This window comes from Rhineura floridana, chromosome 4 (genome assembly GCF_030035675.1).
Source record: "Rhineura floridana isolate rRhiFlo1 chromosome 4, rRhiFlo1.hap2, whole genome shotgun sequence".
In the NCBI taxonomy this organism is placed as follows: Eukaryota; Metazoa; Chordata; class Lepidosauria; order Squamata; family Rhineuridae; genus Rhineura; species Rhineura floridana.
Genome location: NC_084483.1, coordinates 29348216 through 29370423, shown reverse-complemented (window position 1 = coordinate 29370423; position 22208 = coordinate 29348216). Strand labels below are relative to the sequence as shown.

The following is a 22208-nucleotide window of genomic DNA, read 5'->3' as shown; positions in this document are numbered from 1 at the left end:
GAGTGACGCGAAGCGCCTGAGTTCAGACCCCGCCCCTTTTTTTCGCCTACTACCGTAGGAGGCGGGCTTCCGAAGATCAGCATCGAGTGTGGCGGCTCAGAGTGAGGGCAATGAGCCGAAGCAGTATTTCCCCCTCTTCCCCAAATCAACATGGGGCGCCAGTGGGAATGAATTAAACACTGAGTGGGTGCAAGAAGATGATGATGCCGTTATACCGAGTGGCAACCGAATCGTGCCCGTATAAGGTGAGAGCGGGGGGGGGTGCGGCGAAATAAGCAAGTGGGCAACAATGAATGAGAAGGCGGAGCCCAAGTGTCGGGCATTACTGAGATCGGAATAACATTACTGAGAGGGAATATTTGGCAGGGGCGGGGCCCTGAAAAACTGGGGGGCTCTGCGGTTTTATAATGGATGACACTTATCGCTCGATTTAGGCCGCAGCAGTCCTGTACACCCGAGCTCGATGGGATTCAGTGGGATTTTCTTCTTAGCGTGCCTTTACAGAACACCAAACCCACGGATCTCTGTTATAGCGCAGTGCCCCCTTTTTTTCAAATGTAGCCGTAAGGAGCCTGTGGCTCTTCGGGTGTTTTTTGGGGGGCTTCAGTTTCCATCATCCCCAGCCCCAGGGATTCTCCATTACGGTCTAGCCCATGACTGGGCCAGGGAGTAATGAAAGGGTAGGGATGGCAATTGTACACATCACACAGTAACCCTGGTTGGCATTTAGCAGGATGCGGAGAGCGAGGCGAGCAGATTCCAAAGACCTCCGCAACTACGGAAAGACAGGCAGAACCTACAGAAAACACCCTGTTCACTCCGTTCAGAAAACGCTTTTTTTTTTTTTGCTATTGCGTACACTTTACAAGCCCCCTACCCTGCTTGCCATCAAGCAACGCATCCATACATGATACTAAGCTAATGCAGAGTAATCTAACAAACCCAAACTAGAATTGTGTCACAGGCACAAAGCACACAGTAAGGCCCCATATGCACTAGACATTTAAAACGGTATCATACTGCTTTTCAATTAGCCCCCCCCCAAGAATCATGGGAACTGTAGTATGCTAAGAGAGTTGTTAGGAGTCCCCTATACCCCTCCCACTGCTACAGTTCCTAGAGTGGTTTAATAATCAATCCCTCTTTCCCAGGGCACTTTTTGAGAGAAGCCATGACTGTTTAAAGCGATTATATTTAATGTTAATCTTTTAATTGTTGTAAACTGGCCAGAGAGCTTTGGCTATGGGGTGATATATAAATGCAATAAATAATAATAAAGTGGTATGATAGTGTTTGTATCATAAGTGCAGACATACACACCTGTGGACTTAATGCCAAGTCACATATATGCAGCATTAGTTGTTAGCTGTCTTATATCTGACAAAGTGGATTCTGGCCCACAAGAGTTTATGGCAAATAAAAGTATTCCTCCTTAAAGTGCTACATACATATATGCGTAGTCCTGGGTATGGTCTGAAGGCACGTGAGACCACAGTCTTGCTGAAGCTAAGCAGGTCTGAGCCAGGTCAGTGCCTGGATGGGAGATCACCTGGGAAACACATGTATACCTTGAGGAAAGAAAGGTGGGATATAGATGTAAGAAAATAAATAAAAATAGTATATTATCAAGTGATTATGCAGTTAGAAAGCATTATAGGAAACATTACCCATTTCAGAGATGGGAACACTGAGACTGACTAGGCTCCTGTCACTGGCTTGGATCACTGAGTGAGGGCTCTGCATTGTGTTCTGAATTCTCTGTGATGGAGATTCACTTACTCTCCTTGATTCAGAACACATGCGGATCACTCAGAGTGATCCAAGCTGTGAGAGAAAAGGCACAATCTGCATTGTACAGACAACCTTTTTTTTACAAGATGTCATGAAAGCTTTTAAAAATGTTTTTAAAGATGTTTTGTTTTAATGTATTTTAAAGTCTGTTTTCATGATGTTTTAAAGTGTGTTTAGTGCTTTTGTTTGCCGCCCTGGGCTCCTGCTGGGAGGAAGGGCGGGATATAACTCAAATAATAAAATTAATGAAATAAGGTTTTAAACCTTTAACAAATATTTAACCATTGCACGCTTCTCCCATCCTCTCCCCCCCCCACACACCCTTTCATACTCATATACGCACGGCCCACATAACACAGTCTCTCCCTCCCTCCCTGGCAAATTGGTAATGTGACAAGAACACCAGTACTCCAATGTTTATTAAAGTTGTTGTAATTATTGTAAAAAAATAATAAATGTTTGCAAACACATTTGTCAAATTCACACATCACATTTATAGATATATTTTATGTATGTATTTATTTATAGCCCATTCTTCCTCCCAGAAGGAGCCAAGGCTCTTTCTAAAGCAGGTGTGAGGAAGCTTTGGTCCTCCAGATGTTGCTGAACCTCAACTCCCATCAGCCACAGCAAGCCAATGGCCAGGGATGATGAGAGTTATAGTTCAACAATATCTGGAGAGCCAAAGGTTTCCCACATCTGTTATAAAGGTATGTCTAAAAACATAACATGTGAAGAGGCCCCTATAATTAACTAGAGCATGGCTTTTTCCAAAACCTTCAGGCAGAAGGGAAAGGGAGCTAGTCAAGTTGGGATACAGAGAATTTATCCAAACCCATAGTTATAAGTAACAGAGATGGTCCTTGTATTGAATTTCCATGTCAGAAAATACTCTTTCATTTTTCTCAATCGAGAATTAATGGTGAAGCATAGATGAAGTGGGTTTTTTTCCTTTGAAATGTGGCTGCCAAATTTGAAGTCACTTGAAAAAGTTATTTATTTAAAATAAATATTTATTTATTGCAGACCAAGATGAAAAGTGACAAATCAATTAAAATAGGGGTAGGGAACTTGTGGCCTTCCAGATGCTGCTCGCTATGATTCCCATAATCCCTGACAACTGGCAGTGTTGAATGTGGCTGATGAGTACTGAAGTACCACAGGCTCTCTACTCCTGGATTAAAATAACCATCAACAACAGAATAATAATCAATCAATACAATAAAACATACTTTTTGGAATTATGAGCGGGGAGCAAGAGAATATGGCACTGTACTTTTCTTAGTTTGACTTTTTGTTGCTAATTTTTAGGGAGCTATAGGTAGTTATTGAGGCGTATATTGCCTGTTAAACACCAACTACTACATTTGTTTTGTATTGTGTAATGAAGGTCATCTTACATTTGTTCATTATCAATATTTGTATGGGCACCAGGCAGTTTGTGGAAGACCAGTTCCATCTCATTAGCAGAGTCTTCTAGCTGGCTGCTGTTATCAATCTGATGTTAGCTGTAACTGCCTAGAACTGGGATTTCAAATGTCAATACTTAAGGCACAAGACCTAACCCTTGACTTGTGGTGTCACTCTGTGGAAGATAACTCTGCTTAAGAAAATAATTCATGCTGAAGTTAATTCAAGATCTGGTGTTCTGTAGCTTTCCCTGTTAGCCTCCATTTGGTGTCCAAAAATGGGACAAAATCCAGTGTGGCTGAAATGGATGACCATAGGAAACATCCTGTACTTAGACTCTGTGCACAGTTTCTTGTGTGCCCCTCCCCGTTTGACCTACTTACAAGAAGGGGTAAGGAGGAGATCCAGAGTTCATTGACCTTCACCAAAGGAAGCTAGGTTGTAATAATGGCAATGAAACAATTGATTAGTAAACAACAGGGCACAAGGTGAGGTTTTGACATCTGGAAGCCTCTGCTTTAGACTCTGGAGGCAGGCTCCTTCAACCAACTGGGAATCCCGTAGAATTACAAATGCAAACTCGATAGAACTATAGCACCTGCAGGAAGAGGCAGGCAACCTCAAGCCATAGTCAACTTTTCAGATGAGTCGTCCTTGATTGATTACTTATCCAATATTCAACTTACCGGACCCTTCCTAGATTTTTATCCATTCCCCTTTCATTCCCTTATTTGGCCCAATTCCTGTTGGTTCTTTCATTCTGATCCCTTTTCGTTGGTCATTTTTAAAAATCCCCTTGGACACACTTTTGGATCTCCAACAAATTTATTTAACACCAGGTTTTAGGCTCTTTTTGCTCTCTCTCTCTCTCTCTCTCTCTCTCTCTCTCTCTCTCTCTCTGTCTGTCTGTCTGTCTCTGTCTGGTGTGCATTCCGGTTCTTCCTCTCCATCTCATGCTCAAGGAACATCTTCAAACTCACTGCTGGACTTCAGACCTAAGGTGTGGCAAAGGGACTGTGCTTGACATCCTGATCTCCTATTATTGTTGTTGTTATTGTTATTATTCACCTACCCTTCACCCTGAGGTCCCAGGGCAGGTTACAACAGTTTAAAATACAGCACAAAAACAACTTAAAATCACAACACCACAAAAGTAATCATCCTAATAAAGATCTGAACTCACTACAGGGTTAGAACTCCTGAGTTCGCTGCCTGGTTCTCCAGTGCCTTCATCCCCTCCACACATGCAGCTTCAGGAACACTTTAGCCAATGCTAAGAGAGGTAACTTTGCAGCTATCTCTGTGTTTTCACTGTTATTCTCCCTTTTAGGGTGGGAACTCTTAATCTCTTCAAGTCTAGAAGTGTGGTTGCATTAGAATATTGTTTTATGCGTGCTCAGTACTGTAAATGGGGTAAATGTTTTAGGGGTCACAAGGGTGCCAGGTCCATACGGGAGCCCCCAAAACACACATCTATGAAACACTGTGTGTTGATGCTAGGTACACTGGAATCATTTTATATGGTTTGGCAATCTTTTACTGATTGCCATTTAGGACACCTCTGCAAAACACCCTTCTACATGCTACAATCAAATGTGGAGAAGCTTTTGATAGTCCACTGCTCTCCCTGTGATTTTGTTCTTATTCAATAACAATGTTGGGGATATACAGACATTTGGGACTTGTTAACCTGTCAGTGTACTGTGTGATGTTCCATTGTCTGATAATAATGTTTTAATGTCTCTGTATTATAGTAAATATGGTAAGTGATGTTTAATAGGTTATTATGGCAAGTGTTGAGTGTTGGGAGGGGGAAATGAGTGGATGGAATGTTGATGTATACTGCGTGCGATTGGCTGGGTGAATGTGGGATGATTGGTTTATATTTTGTTGTCAGTTAACGGTTAGATAGGGCTTGACTTTGGAGGGAGAATGGGTGGGAGTTGGGTTGTAGTAGGATTAGGTAGGCAGGTTGACATTGACTTTGGTAAGTGAGTAAGTTATTGTGGGAACTGTATTAAAGTGAGGAATGTATCATTGAAACCACATGCTTAAGTACCTGAACCAAAAGGATTCTTGCTAAAGAAACATCTGTTCTTAAAATAAATTGGTTTGTTTTCAAAAACACGCCTGCTTCTTGGCCAGCTACTAGAGAGCATATAAGGTGGCAAAACAAAAACAAGAGTGTGGTATAAAGTATCAAATGGTGGCAGCAAAAAGTACTTCTGAGTTACAGTAGCAAGTGAAGGAAACTAACCCATAGTTGTGGCCTTTAGGAAAAGTACATACGGTGGCACAGGTGGGGGTGAGGCTTGCTTGGCAGCCTGGTGTTTATAGCAAGGGCTGGAGAAACAGAGCAGCATTGCTATACATAAAAGGTGTATTTGGAAAATATAAATAACATGCCACGCCTCTCATCTACTACAGACAAGGTGGTGGTGGGTGAGAAGGGAAAGCAGGACATAACAGCCCTTTGAATCTTGTGAAAGTAGGAAAAGCGAAGCAAAGATGAATAATGCCTGTTGGTACATGGGCCTCAGCTGTAAACTGTGTTTGCTTGACTTGTATATGTTTATGTTTCCATCAGTAAAGGAAAGGTAAGAAAAAAGGTGAAAACTTCAAAGAAGAAAACAAGGAGAGCCACCTGGATCAAGCCAAAGATGCATCCAGCATGAGGACCACAAAATGTACCTGGGAAGTTCTCAACAACAGACAGAAGATCTACTATATATGATCTCCTTTTGTTTTTGACCTTTTGTATTTGCAATATTAAAGGCAAATAAGTAAATGTTTTTTTAAAAAGTGTTTTTGTTTTTTGCAGATGTATTCCATTAGAACTTAAAAATGGAGCTGGGGAAAGGAAAATTGCTGAGAACTGGCCTCAATGCCTTATACCAGGCCATACATCCTGTGCATGGGATTGCCTGGACAGATGGAAAGCAAGTTATACTGACTTCATTCTGTCTACAAAACGGAGAACCTAAATTTGGCAACTCAAATGTTGTTGGTCAGTTTGAACATGTTCATGGACTTTACTGGGGTCCATCTTGTGCTCCAGATCTTCCTGCTCTCCTTGCTATTCAGCATAAAAAACACATCACCATGTGGCAACTATGTTACAGCATTTCTGAAAGAAACAAACTGATGGTTTATCAAATCAGTGAAATTGGTGAGCTGTTTCCTATACTTCCTCAGGGTTGTGTGTGGCATCCGAAAAAAGAAATCTTGGCTGTGCTTACTACGCGGGACACTTCTGTCTTGCACTCAGTTCGGATCAACAACTCCAGAATAAAAGCCGATATTAAAGGCACTGGTCTTATCCATTGTGCTTGTTGGACTGAGCAAGGCAACCGCTTGGTGGTTGGGATAGGCAGTGCCCTCCATTCCTATATTTGGGATGATGATCAGAAAACTTTAAATGCATGCTCTTTTTGCCCAGTATTTGATGTGGGAGGCTACATCTGTGCAATTGAAGCAACGCTGAGTTGTCAAGTGGCTGTTGCTACTGAGCTTCCACTAGATAAGATATGTAGCTTAAATGCAGGCATTTCATTTGAAATGCCACCTGAGGTTGTTGGAAACTCTGTTCCCTCACAAACTTCCTCATCAGGGTGCAAAGAAGACCTCTCTATGGACAACGGGAAAAAGTTAACAGACCAAGAAAAATCTAGTACTGTTGTAACATCTACATCTACAGCTGTGGATCTAACCCATCTCACTTCAAGCAAACAACAATCTGATAACAGTTCTCTAATTCATCTAAGAACTAAGGATTACCTAACAGGGAGTGGCCAAGATGCTTCACACCTGATCTTGGTGACTTTTGAAAGAAAAGTGACGGCTACCAAAAAAGTCTGTATCCCAGGAATTCTGGTCCCGGACATAATGACTTTTGACTCTAAAACTCAGGCTGTGGCAGTAGCATCCAACACTTGTAATATAATTTTAGTGTACTCTCTAACTTCTTCTCATTTGCCTAACATTCAACAGATTCAACTGGAAAAATGTGAGAGGCCCAAAGGATTGTGTTTCCTGACAGATAAACTATTACTGATATTGGTTGGAAAACAGAAATTAACAGACCCTGCTTTTCTTCCATCTTCACGCTCAGACAAATACATTCTCCGTTTGATGATCAACGAAATTGTTTGCAAAGAAGGTTCCTCTGTACTTTCAGGTGCCACCCAGGTTTGCTTTACAAACATGCCTGTGAAAAGAGAGGCCATCGAAATTCATTCTTCAGACACGCACCCTCTGAGTGATGGATTGCTGCTCCCAGGGTGCACAATTATTAAGTCTCCTAGAAACAGAAGAAAACTCATAGAAGAAATTAAGAGCGCTGCTAATGAGCAAAGCCTGTTGGCCAGTGTGGTAGACTTCCAAGAGAAAAACATTTCCAGGGATTTCCCTCAAGCCCTGGGGAATTTGGATGTTGAACCAACAAATCGTTCACTGGTTCTTCAAGGACTTGAAACGTCTTTGGGATTGTCTAACATACCAATTTCACCGAACAAGCAAGTGCATAGTTCTTCTGAAACTTCATATTCCTCAAAAACAAACTTATTGAGAAATGAAGAAGCCTGTTACACCTCTAAAAATCTGGAAAGACTGTGCAGTAGGTTTACAGAACTGCAGCATCAGCTTTTTGAAATAACTGAGCTTTTGAAATCAGGGAAAAAACCTTTGCCAGGATACCCATCTTCTCGTGAACCCTCTTTTGTTAACATAATTTACCAGGTAACTTTCAGACATAAAGTATATGCATTCATGGGCCTTATAGTTACCAGCTATACTTAAATACTAGCAATTTTGCTTCCTTCGGGGACAATTTTACCTTTGCATAACAATATCGTTTGCCACAAAATCACTGAAAGGAGGCAAACTATTTTCCTGCCAGAAACTAGTTGTAAGAGGCTAAAAGCATAGACAAGGAATGGGGAACCTGTGGCCTTCCAGATCTTGTTGGACTCCAAATCCCATCATCCCTGACCATTGGCCATGCTGACGGGGGCTGATGGGAGTTGGATGTCGAACCACATCTGAAGGGCTAGAGGTCCCCTGTTCTTAGACAGACAGTGGGGAAAGAGGCCCCTGGAAATTCTCCACAGTGGATTCATCAGTATGATTGAGGCATTCTTGGAATCCTTCTGCGTAGAAACAAAAGGGCTCGGTATATGGCAATGTCTAATACATACTCTAGAAAATTAGTCTTAAGAGTTCCAGATATGTTAATTGAGAGCCACTGTGTTGAAGTCATTAGGAGTGGCAGACTAAGATTAGGGAGACTCAGGTTCAGATCTCCAGTTACAAAGCATATTGGGGGACCTGAGCTCCTTGAAGGGGGAAAATATACATCTATATCTATATCTGGCAAATTGGAGTATATTTGTATGTTTTTCTCTTGCATTGACTTGCAGATCCTTGAACGCGATCATAGATGGCATGCATCTGTTTCATTTATGACAATTACTGTCAAATTTTAGTAGTTGCGCTAGTTACCTGTAAAGGGCAGATAAACAAAGAGGTGGCCTGGATTTAGTTCCCTTATCACTGGACCAAGCAGATCATCAGTGCAGTCTGAGTTGACCACACTGATGGTCTGGTGGGAGGCATCCTGCATGTGTCCCCATGCATATGGGGTGATATTCCACATAGCACTTCTACAAGCAGAACCATTCTGCAAATTTATATGCATGTAGATCAGCCTTGTTGGAGCTGGGTGCATGAGAGTGGGATGAAATAAAACAGTTCTGATCACACCAGTAGTTTGTTCTTAATTCACAGAAGGATTGTTCTGGAACTGTTACTCCTGAAAAGCGAGCTGTTATCCTCTGTGATGGCAAACTTCGTCTCAGCGTAGTTCAGCAGATTTTCAACCTGTGTCTTATTGAAATGCAACATGGTAAGTTTTGTTGGTCAGAAATATGGTATTTAATGAAAATATTAGATTGATCTTGAAGGAAGGCAATGTGCCAGTGGGAAAAAATAGTTGTGCTGTGTGTTACAATTGATTTATTTCAGAATTCAGAAATGGCCTTTCCATTACATGTTTGTTTGACAGGTAAGGGTGCCAGAAACCTTTATTTTCAGCTAGAGTTTATGCTTATCAGAAGAACATTTGGGTAGTGTACACCAGGCCTAGTCATTTGAATTGCTGTTTCAGTGGGAACAACTCCTGTTTTAGCATTACAGTGACCAGAAAAGGAATATTGATGGTTTCTGTGTCATCTGGATCTCCTGTGTCATTTCTCACCGTATAGCCTTTTACACTTCAGAAGAATGTCTCTTCTACAGCAAGTTTAAAGAGACTTTCCTGAGCATTAGCTCTGGTCTTCCACAATAGGCATTATGTACCTATTTCTAGGCTTCCGTATATGCTGGAAAATGCATTGGAAGAAGTGCATCTTACGAAGTGGGACCCAGGCCACCAAAATGGATGGCCAAGTAGATTGCTTGGTCGTTACTGTGCCACAAGACTCTGCTGATAGTTTGAAAAATGCATTTAATATTACCACATTGCTGGGTTTTCCCTTCAGGTATTAAATTCTGGGAATAAAAAAATGTATTTATTTATTTAAATTATTTGTATACTGCTTTTCATCAAGAAAAAAATCACAAAGCGGTTTCCAAACATCCAACGACAAAATTGAACATTTCAATATAAAAGAGAAAATTTAAACAATTGAATAGAAACAATAAAATATAACTACGTATCTTATAACATTATAAAACCTGCAGAATTGGACAGTGTTAAATTTAAGAAGGTACATGGTTTCCCTTTGGAACTTTTTTACAATTAACATTGATTTATTTCCTGTTTTTTTGCCCTGCCCTTTTCTCCAAGGAGAATATTGTTCTCCACACACTCATTTTATCCCAGCTACAACTTTGTGAAGTAGGTTATATTAAGAGACAGTGAGTGATCCAAGGTCACTCCTTGAACTTCATGACTTAGTGAGGACTTGAAGCTGGGTCTCCCTAGTCCCCTAGCACTCTAGTTGCTACACTACACTCACTGTAAGGCCTGTCAATGCAACATGATGGGGAATTAATACATTATTTTAAAATAAATTCTGAAAGATGGTACAGGGTCTTTCACAGCTCTTGTCGAAGGCTGCAATCCTGCACTCGATTACCTGTGCTTAAGTCCAAGTCAGGCCAGTGCATGTGAAGGGTTGTAACCATTTTTTAAAAATGACATCCTTCTTATTTAGAGGCACGGACAAGATCACGTAACTTGTACTTGTAACACTCAAATCACCCTGTCTTTGAGCCAGTTTACGTGGCATTTGTTTGCGCTGCAACTTAACCATGGCTACTTCTGACAGCACTTCATGCCTTTAAAGGGTCTTGTCCCAGGGGCTGTCCCAGACGTCTATAGAACCTGAATACCAAAAAAGTACAGCCCAGGTAGAAGCTGCACTGGTGTGCGGGTGTTGCAGGGGCAGCCCATTTCGCTGTCTGAGAAAAAGGTCTCTGTGTTCAGAAGGCAACCAAACTGGCAGTTGAACCTTTCTTCAGTACTGTCAGTGGGACAGAATCCTTCATCACACTCAAGGGCAGCAGGCTAGCTCAGAGGGTGCAGGGCAGGCCATGAGGCACACACAACACTGTCCTAACACCTTAGTTCTGCTCTGTGCCTCCCAGCGTCTACTGCCCAAGGCACCTGCTTCACCATGCCCGGTGATCACCTGACTCTGGGTCACCTGATTCTGCTGTCTGAGGTGTCCGTTCCAGTTTGCCTAATGATAGGGCTGTTCCTGTGTGTGGAAGATCCTTTTAAATTTTATGACTGGTGAGCAGCATGTTGTGGGTAAGGGTTTTTGGTACTACTGCGTAGCTGAGATGTCACATGTAAAATCATTACTCCTCAAAATAAGGGTTGCTAAAAAGTTGTAAGCAAGTAGTTTCGCCTCCGTCCCTCACTATTCCAATAGTTACTTATGAGTAAGTAAGAATTCTAATTAGCCTTCATATTTGTGGGCATGGTAGTAAGAGTGTTTGCATAGCTGCTGATTAATTAATGTCAAGGACCTGATCTTGCGTGGCACAGATGTAACACGGTTGACAGTCTTCCCAACTCGGCTAATGAAAAATGGATCTGCTTGGGATATACAGACTGTTTCCAGCAATGGAGTAACCGTCACGGGCTTTCCATTTGTGGCAGTTTGTGCACAAGCTTGTGTATAAGTTCTGTTTCTCTGTAGGCTCAGTGGTAGGCCCACTTTTTTTTACTGCTCTTGCAAGCCTCATGCTTGAGACAAATATTATTTTCACAGGCTGTAAGGAGAGCCTTGCTGCATCACACCAAAGGCCCATCTAGTCCAGCATTTTGTTTCCACAGTGGCTGGCTGGAAGGATCAATACAGGACATGCGCGAAACTCTCACGCTTGTGTCCCCCAGCAACTGGTATTCAGAGAATTATTGCCTCTGATGCTGGAGGTAATATACTGTATAGCCATCATGACTGGTAGCTGTTGGTAGCCTTGCCTTTCATGAATTTCTCTAGTCCCCTTTTCAAGTCACCCAAGTTGGCAACCATCACCACATCTTGTGGCAGTAAATGCCACGGTTTCACAATAGGCTGTGTGAAGAAGTGCTTCCTTTTGTCTGAATCTTCAAACATTCAGCTTCATTAGATTGAGCTGGGCTCTAGTATTTATGAGAGAGAAACTCTATACCATTAATAATTTTGTTCACCTTTATCGTGTTTCTTTTTTCTAAAGCCCCAAACATTTCAACCTTTCCTCAAAGGGAATTTCTTCCAACCCCTTGATCATTTTGACTGTCCTTTTCTGCACCTTTTCCAACTCTGTAGTATCTGCTTTGAGGTACAGTGACTATATCCCAAGTGCAATCGTGCCATAGATCCCTGTGCAGACATTTGCAAGTTAATAGCACTTAACAGTACCCAGTAAAAACAGAATGTGCCCAATTCAGCAATATCCAGCCTGTCCCCAGTGGCTTCAGCATGCTTTGTTAGTTGCAAGCTGGTGCGATAACTCATAAATAACCTTTGGAATAACTTAAGAAAATGAGCCACCATTCTGTTCAAATAAGCAGTTGTATTATTGCGATAAACAGTTATTTTCAGATTGATTTCCTTTATTCAATTAAGGAATTGTATCTTCCAAAGTTTTACTTAAACTAATCTGATTTGCATAGGGAGTATGCAAGTTCTCCTCAGAGTTAGACCCATTGAAATTAATGAACCCAAGTTAGTCATGTCTGTAAATTCCAGTGGATCTACTTGGAGTAGAACTAGCATTGACTATTACCTATAATGGTATTAGTTCATTAACGTGTATATAATATGTTGCATATACTGGCTTGTTTGTGTGTGCCCACAAAGATATTGTGAAAGTCTTGTGTGATATTGGCCTTACGGTGAGTTCAAATAAGGCATTAAGGAGCAAGATTAAAGGTTCACATGACAGTAAGCTGCAATCTTCTCATGATGTCACTTGTCACACAGTGTTTCATAACCAACAAATGGAACCACTAGTAAGAACTGCAGTTCCTAAGATTATTTGCAGTGAATGACGTCACGCCATTGATGTAAAATATGAGTACTGCATGACAGCCAGCAGCTGACTACCTCTGTAATCCAGTAATAGCATTTCCAAAGAAACATGCATCCAAACTGTCAAACTAATAGGACTGCTACATGAACAGCCAGCAGCGCGAGACATTTTATCCCCTTTAAAAATACAAGCTGGTTGCACTGAAATCCTTTCAGTAGGAGGCAGCTAGATAAATCTGTTTGCTGTCCTTTCTGGCATCTTTTGTAATGCTGCCCTCACCTCTACATATCTGCAAGTCTGCCTCCCTGTACCTCCTGAACTGCTTTGCCGATGTGGATATTAATACATTCATACCCCACCATTTTCCTTCAAGGAATTCAAACTGGCACGCATGGTTCTCCTCCCCTTCCCTATTTTGATTGCTGTTTGTGAAGCCTGTGGCCTTCCACCTGAGAGCAAACCTCCAGATGCTTCTTTCACGTTGGAATGGCATCAGAAAAAATTGCTGCTTTTACCTGCTTTGGGGTACCATAGGTACTGCTGTGACCTCTGCAGCTATCACACCAATCCCCACCTTCATCTTAAACTTTATTGGCATGATTAGCAATTGGCAAAAGGGAGGACAAACTGCTGTGCTCAACAGGCATGGAAGCAAAGGATCAGAAATGAATTTGGCCATTCAGAGGTGAGCTACAAACACCACAACTGCTGTCTGTATGCACAACTAAATGACAGTACAGGACCTAGGGAAGCAGAGGCTGGCTAAACTCTATACGAAGTTTCCATGCACATTCCAGCCCGCCCACCCTGCCTCCCCGCTGTTTTGGGATTTTGCTTGACACTGCAGTGATGGGCTGCAACTGAATTGGATTAAGGGGAAGAGGACCCTGAGCAGCTGAGATAGTAGGTGGAGGCTACCATCCCAACAGAAGGAGAAAGGCAAGGGAAAGGGAGGGCAAAAGCCGGCTCTGTTCTAGGCCATTTTTAATGGCCACATGACATATTTCTACTATTTGAGGTAGCAAAGGTCTACCAAACATGATTTCATGAGGAGTCAGCCCATTTTTCCTGTTTGGTGTATTTCTGATGTGCATAAGCATCAGAGGCAAGGCCTGGGGCCACTTCAAACCAGTATCAGCACAATTTTTTCCCAACTTCCACTTTAAATCTAAATTCTTGCGTTCCACGTGTCCTGAGCTCTGTGGATGGTAAGGGCAATGAAACTTTTGCTCAATGTGCAAAGCAGTACATAACTTTTCCATAATTTCTGCAGTGAAGTGACCTCCTTTATCAGAATCTATTTTGAGAGGAATCCCAAATCTGGGATCCACTTCGGTCACCAGTTTCTTTACCACTGTTACTGCGTCTTGACATCTGCTAGGAAAACACTCTACCCATCCACAAAAAATGCAAACAATCACCAGACAGTATCGAAAACCACAAGATGGGGGTAATTCGATGAAGTCAATTTGCAAATATTGGAAAGAGCCATAGGACCACTGATGAGCACTTTGGGTGGTTTCTCCTTTTCCTGTAGAAAATTGATGACAAGTGACACAGGAGGATGCCATGTGTGCTGCCTCCTGGTGAATGCCTGGGGCATACCACTGTTTTAAAATCTGTTCAGCCACCCCCACTGATTTGACTAGCAATTAGTAATACTCTTTGTGAAAGGTTATGTTTAACACAAATAATTCCTTTTTCAGACCATCCTGTTTCCTCTTTGGTTTTCACATACCAATGTGAAACAATGAGTCAGGATAAGCAGATTTCAGTAAGGAATATTTTGAGTTGTGGCCAGCCAAACTGTAGCACAATGGGGGTTTGTAGCATTCCTGGACAACAAGAGAATCTCTGGGCCTGGCTATGGCATCAAATCCAGCCTCTCTTCCTTCTTGCTTCTCCATTGCTGTACTGCCACTTGCCCCTCAGTCATGAATGGCCATCGGTCAGTGGTCATTATCGATTGCTGATTGGTTTCCAAGTTTTTCTTCCCCTAGGAGTGAATTTGGACCAGAGCTTGGAAGATTACTTTTAAAAATTAATAAATTACAGTTACAATTACTTGGCCCAAAAAGTAGTAATTACTGTTACGATTACAATTGCTCTGAAAGTAACTGATTACTTTGCTTTTTCTCAAAAGTAATCACTACAATTACATTTCAGTTACTTTTTAAAAAAAACTCCTACAAGGTGCTGGCCTTGGATGCTGCACATCTAAGAAGCCTAAAACAATATTAAAAATAAACACACACACGGGGTAGTAGAATAAAAAAAATTATCCATAAGATTAACATAATGGCATAACAGAATCTCACATCCCCCCAAGCAATGAAGATACCCCAACTCTTGAAATCAAATTTTACCCTTGAAATGCTTTTATAATATGTTTCTGTTATGTCTCAAAAGAACAAGATGCTCAAAGAGCATGTCAGACAAGGAATGTCTTTTTACAGTCATTACGTTGCCACCAGTACTGAACAGGCGTTCTACTGCGGCGCTTGAAGGCATGCCTGTGTTGTGCTGCAAAAAACACCGCAGCACACGTGGAAAGCCATGGAGTGATGACACTTCCCTGCTGGGAGACCTCAGGTACCTCACCAGTTCCTCCTCAGCAGTGTCCACTGCTGACTTCTTGCCCTGGGGCAGAAAGTTAAAGAAGTCATCTTCTAAGTCATCTCCTTCCTGGTCTTTATCTGAAGACTGATCACTGTCCTCATTAAGTACACCCATCTTTATTTCAGCTTTCAACAAGGCTTCCATTGTGTATCTAAGAAAGAGAGAGGATATGTTAACACATATACACTCATGGGGCAGCACAGCAGACCCTTAAGGATTACCTGCAGCAACCCAAGGTTGTGATGAGGAGCCCCAGGAAGAAAAGGCCCAGCCCCTGCCTACCACCTTAAGCCCTCTGATGCCTCCCTTGAGACAACATTTCCCTTGGAGTAATCCACCCAAAGGGCTTCCCTAATGTTCTTACTTGTTGGTATGGGTGGTGGCCTGACACGATTCCAGCCAATCTAGTTTGAAGCGAGGGTGTAGGCAGGCTGCCAGAAGAAGCCTCTTGTCCTCCCAGATAGCTGCAAACCGCCTTCTTAGGGCTTTGCGCACACCTCTCAGCAGCTGAAAACAGTATGTGTACCTCTCAGGTTTGTTTTCCAGTCCTTCTAACTTGCGGTCCAGATTGCAGAGCGTTGGTAGCAAATACCCCATGAACATGCCGTTCTCCCGTTGCAGGATATCTAGGGACTGGGCTAGTGGCTCAATAATCTCTGTGTATTCCTGTACCACTTCAATCTCAGCAGCTGTGATCCTGGACAAGGAGCAACGGTCCATTATGGCATGCATTTTTAGTGGCACAGTTGACAGGAGCTCATGTAGTTGCTTCAATGCATCAGAGGTGGAATTCTACCTGGTCTTATTCGGTACCTTCAGATACACACCACATTGCGCACGGATATACTCAGCAATCTGTGCTGACTGGTTCTGCTTGGACCACAACTTGCTGCACTTTCCCATCAAGGAATGAAACTGTTTCTTGAAAGGACCAAGAAGACTACTTTTGGAGGAGTCAGAAAGCATGGCCTCCATGTCTTGTGTTGCCACAAGGTTGAGGGTGTGGCTAGCACATCTCTGGTGTGGTGGTAAAACAAAATCCTCTCCTGAGTCTGCAGCTTCTTCCTCTGCCTCAGGTCCTGTGTCCAGGATCTTACAGATAGGCACAAACTCCACCTCAGCCTCCTCCTCCTCCTGGTTATCACCATCATCGTCACTGGTGCCTGCAGCTTCCACTGGTTCTTTGGCCATGAAAACTCTGAACGCTTTCACAAAGTTGGAGCCATTGTCTGTAGTAGTGCACATAACTTTGTTGTGGATCCTGTACTGCACATGTACATCATGCAGTGCTTTTGAAAGGACATCATATGTATGGCGCCCCTTCAGACGCTTACAAGCCAAGGCCCCGACCTCACGTTTCAGGGTAGCTGGGTTGATCCAGTGGGCTGTTACCCCAAAGTAACTCTTCTTGCCATTGGTCCAACAATCTGCAGTGGTTGCTATATATGCCACAGCACCCATTCGGTTTGCAAGAGTTTCTCTCATGTGGCATGCTCTCTTCTCAATTCTGTCTCTCAGAGTCTTGGCACATATGATGGTGAGATCCTTGGGGAGTCCAGTGCGAGCCAGATTAATGAATGATGGTTTGTCCACAGTCTGAAGTGGTAATGTCTCCTCTACAATGAAATCAATGATTCTCCTGTCGAGATTGCTCTGGGTCACAGGCTCCCTGCCAGATCCCCACCTCTCAAGGGTTGTCTGCTGCTGCTTCAGCATTTTGGGAGGAGGGGTGTCATGCATTGGTTCAGGAAGGCCACGTCTCCTTGCCTTTATTGCTTCTTCAATTGCTCTTAGCTTCTCAGGGTGTGCCCTCTGAGGAAGAAGAACAAAGCATGAATCCAAGAAAAAACGGAAGAGGAACTTCACAATTTAAACATAAATAGACAATGGACACTCTTTGAGGACCAGCATGACAAAGGCTTACCTCAAAATGTTTCTTCACATTGGATGAGGAGGAAACAGCTGATCTCAGATTTTTGATCCTTGGAAGGCAGTAATTGCATCGTACAACAACATTTTTCCCACTCTGGCTCACAAATGTACAAGCTTTCTCAAAGCCAAACCATGGTACTTGCTGTTCTGCAGATGTGGCTGTGGGCAACTGGCACTGCTTCATGCCCTCCTCCTCCTCATGCACAGGGCCTCCTTTCTGAACCTCACTTTCTAGTTTTGCCTCCTCAGGATCAACAAGCTGTGACTCAAGTGGCCGCACTAACTGACTGCTGCTCTCAGCAGCAAAACCTGCAACAATTGTAATAAACAAGAGATAATGCTCTATGGGTGAACTTCAGCTGTGATGTGCCCCCATCTCTTTCCCATGCTGCAAGATCCCCCTGTCAGAGTGGAAGTAAGCAGGTCGATAGCACAATTAAAAGAGATCCTATTTGCATCATTTTTGCTCACTGAATAACCCTGCCTGGGCCAGTCTAACCTACTATCTCACAGGGTTGTTGTGAGAACAAAATGAGACTAGGGTTCAAATCCCCACATAGCCATGAAGCTCACTGAGTGACCTTGGGCCAGTCACTGCCTCTCAGCCTCATGAAAACCCTATTCATAGGGTCACCATAAGTTGGAATCAACTTGAAGGCGGTACATATATTTTTTATTTTGAATATGATGATTATGATAATAAATATGCAGCATTTCAAATTAATTCTGTATGAGAAGCATTCCATGCCAAGCTTGGAAAACCAAGGATGAGGTATAAAATGTAGACAAAAATACTTTTGACAAAATGCCGTTTACCTTTTATATCTATATCTATAATTAGCAATACAGCTGAATGATGTATGTAAAGTATTTTTTCTTTCCCTTTTCTTTTTTATTAATATTTTAGTACTACTGCTAAAGTTCTGATGAAAGAATAAAGCATTCATTAGCCAAATTCAAATGATTAGAACACATCACATAAATTCCACTGAAGTTGGAGTTTTTGCCATAGAAAATGCCATAGAAAATGAAAAAAAACATATAACCTATGATAGCCCAATAGACAATCAGAACTAATATAAAACCCTATTGCTTCTCATTTGCAAATCTTGCAAGATCTAAGGTAACTCTAGATCATGTGAGTTCAGGTGATGCATGTTATGTACATTTGTATAGATATTAGCAGAGATTGTCAAGAGTCTATCTCTCTCTGGGACTGGGAATCTCTCTCTTTCTCACAGAACATGAGTTTGAGAGCTGGGGGACTGAGGGGAGGAGCTGCAAGGACCCTACTTCTCACCTCATCTCTGCCAAGAACAAAAAAATCAGCCTTAAGCCATTTATTATACGCCTAATGATTTTTTATTTTTATTATTATTATTATTATTACTGAGACAGTTTTTGTCCCACATACAATTCAGTCTTGTGATTAAACAGGACAAAAATACAAATAAAAAGAAGGATGGAGTTCAAATAAATATACAATAAAAAGCTAGCCGGCATTTTAAAAGGCAGGAGTGCTCTGTCTGGATAAATACAGCACACAGCTATGCATGGGAACAAAGGGAAGAGTTCAAAAAGGGGGGGAAGGAAGAGAAGTAGCCGAAGTTTCAGAAGTGCCTTGTGATTGATGGGGGGGCGGCAGCAAGGCAAGGAGAGGCAGTGGGAGGGACAGAAGGGGCCGCGGGGGGGCAAAAATGCCATGGGGGTGGAAGGGGCCGCGGGGGGGCACGCGCGCGCACGCACACACACACATCATCGTCACTCACCTCCACAGCTCTTCGCCATTCTGCTGCTGCCTTCTCCTCCGTTGTCCTTGCCCTGGCTTTTTCCTCTGGCGTCCATTTTTTCCTCTCAGACGCTAGCAGGCCCTGCCTATTCACCTCTTCCCTCGTGCCTCCTAACACAGATCACGAGGGAAGAGAGAGTCTGCGCAGAGGTCCAATCAGTGTGAGGCACATGTCTTGTGTTAACCAATCACAGCCAGGAGCTGACTTCCCCTTGTTCCCGCCCCCAAGTAACATCCAACCTAACGTGGAAACGTTAAAGTTGCAGCTGAAAAGTAGGGAAATTACTAGTCGTTCCGTTACTTGCCAAATGTAATGGAATTACCCACTCGTTGTTTAAAATTGTAACTAATTACAAGTAACTCGTTAAAAATAACGAGTTACTTCCAAGCTCTGATTTGGACTTTAAAATGCCCACATCTGACTAGCTTGTACCAGCCATATTAATTCAGGGAGTATAATCATTTTAATTCCACTGCTGGTTCTGAAAGTGTAATATGCTGGTACTAAATGTACAAGGTGTAAAACCCATAAGACACAATGCAGGGATTTAGTCAACTTAAATGCTTCCAAACCAGGTCATTGTCAAAGTGTCATTTTGATATAAACCTGTTTTAAAAGTTGCCCATTAACTGAAGTCATGTTAAGATGTATTTCTTGCCAATTTCTTTGTAGGTAAAAACTAATCTAAAATAGCTAGTTAGCAGTGTGTTGTACAATACATAACTGTTTGATCTGATACATTTAAGCTTAATTCTGAATGTAGGCAGTCAACTAGCGACTGTCATCTTGCCTAATATTTTATACAACAAAAAATGTATTCACCATTACTGTTTTTCTATTATGCTTCTTGAAAAATTCTGTCTAATCTCTTCAACAGATTTATCCTGGATTGTTCTCACTGCAGACAATGAAGGTTTTATTCCATTAACATTTGATGTCCTGCAGGAGATAGTCATAAGGGACGCAAGTGTCAACTCTAATAACAGCAGCACAAATTCTTCCAAAACACTGGATGCTGTCAGTTCTACAGCTGGATATAGGAAGCTTTCCTCCCAAAGTCTGGATCTTGATACCAGTTCTATGGAAGTACTAGGAGGACATCTCAGTGTCTAGTAGAGAGCAACAATTCTTCAGGCCAAACCAGCTGCTCTTCACGACCAAACTAAAGTTGTTCAGCCAGGACAGTTTGTTACCTGTCACTTAAGACTAAAAATGTTCACTGTCCATAATTAAAAGCTGCATTTTCACTGTAGCTTTTGCTTTAGACTGTATGATGTTTCACCATTCTGTAGATCTTGCCTTGTCAGTCTGTTTTTCATAATTTACAACTCTGCAAGTCCAGGTTGTTTTAGCAAGCAACAGTTTTAAACTAATGATACCTAGAATAGTTTTGTAGTCAGTGTTTGCATGTTTATTCAATCACTTATTTATTTATTTATATATTTATCGCCCTCACAAAATAGGGTGGTGTAAAGTAACAACCCTATGTATTAAGCTGAGTCAACAAATCTATATTTTTTCAGACTATCACCAATCTCTACTTAACACAAGGTTAAATTTTATCCAAAGCATTGGTCTTCAAGGAGTTTTGTCCTTAGAAGTTACTCAGGAGAAATCTCAGTGGCATGAACACACTGAAAAATGTATTACTTGTGTTTCTAATGATTCTAGAAGTAGAAATCAAAACTTGCTCATATTATGTGTCATAGGACACAATCCTACAGCTACAGTTTTGGCATCATTCTACTACTGTCTTTATATTTTACCAGTGCCTGGAGATTGCTATGCACTTGAACAAATCGCTATTTAAATCCACTCACGGAGCTGGTCACTAATTGATTGGTACCATGAGACTAGTAATTGCATCTAACCTTAATGTATCTCAACTCAGTCTTCCTTCCTTCCTTCAAAGTGTATAAAAGTATGCATGTACGGAAGGTCAACAATTTTAAATTAAAATAAAAGAAATTTTGTAACAGCTATAAAGGCTGCTTGCTGGGTATTCTAAACGGATATTACTGTCATGGTACCCTAGGGCGTGAGGTCCTGAGCTAATATTTGGGAACAATGTGAGACCTCAGACATAATGTGGTACTGTTATCACCACTCAGACATTCTGGAAAAGGAGACTTTATTCTTTAGACCAGCAATTTCCAAACCCCCCCCCCCAATGAAACACTTGAAAACTGGTGAGTGGCTTGCAGACTACTTAATGATTTTTCTGCCTGGGGAGGCAATTGTAATTCCATAGAATTCAAACTCTTAATACAATATAAGAAATAAAAGAAGCAATAAAAATGCAATTAAAAATCAATATGAATATTCGGTGCTGTCTCCTATCTTCAACCCTAATCCATCTTGATAAAACCTGGTTAAAATGTGTAATAATGGAAAAACTTGCAATCACGTGAGCCAAAAACACAGGTAATATTGCTATTACATTTTTCAGTGGATTGCCCAGGTATTATCTTAAATATACCAAGAATTGGACTCTTTTCTATACTTAAACTGGTTCAGCTTCCCCCAAAAGCAACTGCTGCTGTCTTTCCTTTGCTGGCTAGCTCAACAGTATGGCTTCATTCTGGAATGTGGCATGATCCGTTACAGTGGTTCTTTTCAAACCATGCTCTGTGGCATGTGGACGTCTATCAGCAGTTCTGAGATGTTAAGTTTAAGGCTAGAAAAAGTGCCTGAAAAGCGGTTTGGCTGTCCCATTCACCCTCAGGAGTGTTGGATTCATTCCAGGGTGTGCTGTCTGTTTGAGCTCTAGCTTATTATAGAATCCTTCCAAAAGAGGGTCTTCACAGGTTTAATGTATATGTGGTTGCTAGGGATGCAAGAAAGCATCATTTTCCATTCCACCCTGTGTTCACTGCATCAAACACTGTTTCCATTCTGCTGTAGTCTGTCTGTTGCTAAAACTACATTAGTCTTGCTGTTCACTGTGGCAAAATTACATAACTTATGTAATTACTTATTTAAATTATGTTGTCATTATTATTCCACCCTATTCATTTCACTGCAAAGGAAACACAATGCAAATGGGTAAAAATGTTACCAATTATGCATTGTTTACGGACTGAAAGCAGCAACAGCAGCAAATACAGATCACATTTGCTAGATAGCTTTCCGTTCTGGACA

At 41.8% G+C, this 22208-nt stretch overlaps 1 protein-coding gene across 1 annotated transcript; it reads left to right on the top strand.

Moving 5' to 3' along the window:
- On the top strand, positions 1-21350 carry LOC133382964 (WD repeat and coiled-coil-containing protein-like). Its single transcript, XM_061622709.1, has 4 exons — positions 1-245; positions 6023-7938; positions 8986-9103; positions 19945-21350. Exons 2-4 carry the CDS (start codon positions 6046-6048, stop codon positions 20178-20180), a joined length of 2247 nt encoding a protein of 748 aa, XP_061478693.1. The 5' UTR covers positions 1-245; positions 6023-6045; the 3' UTR covers positions 20181-21350.
- The last annotated feature ends 858 nt before the right edge of the window (positions 21351-22208 follow it).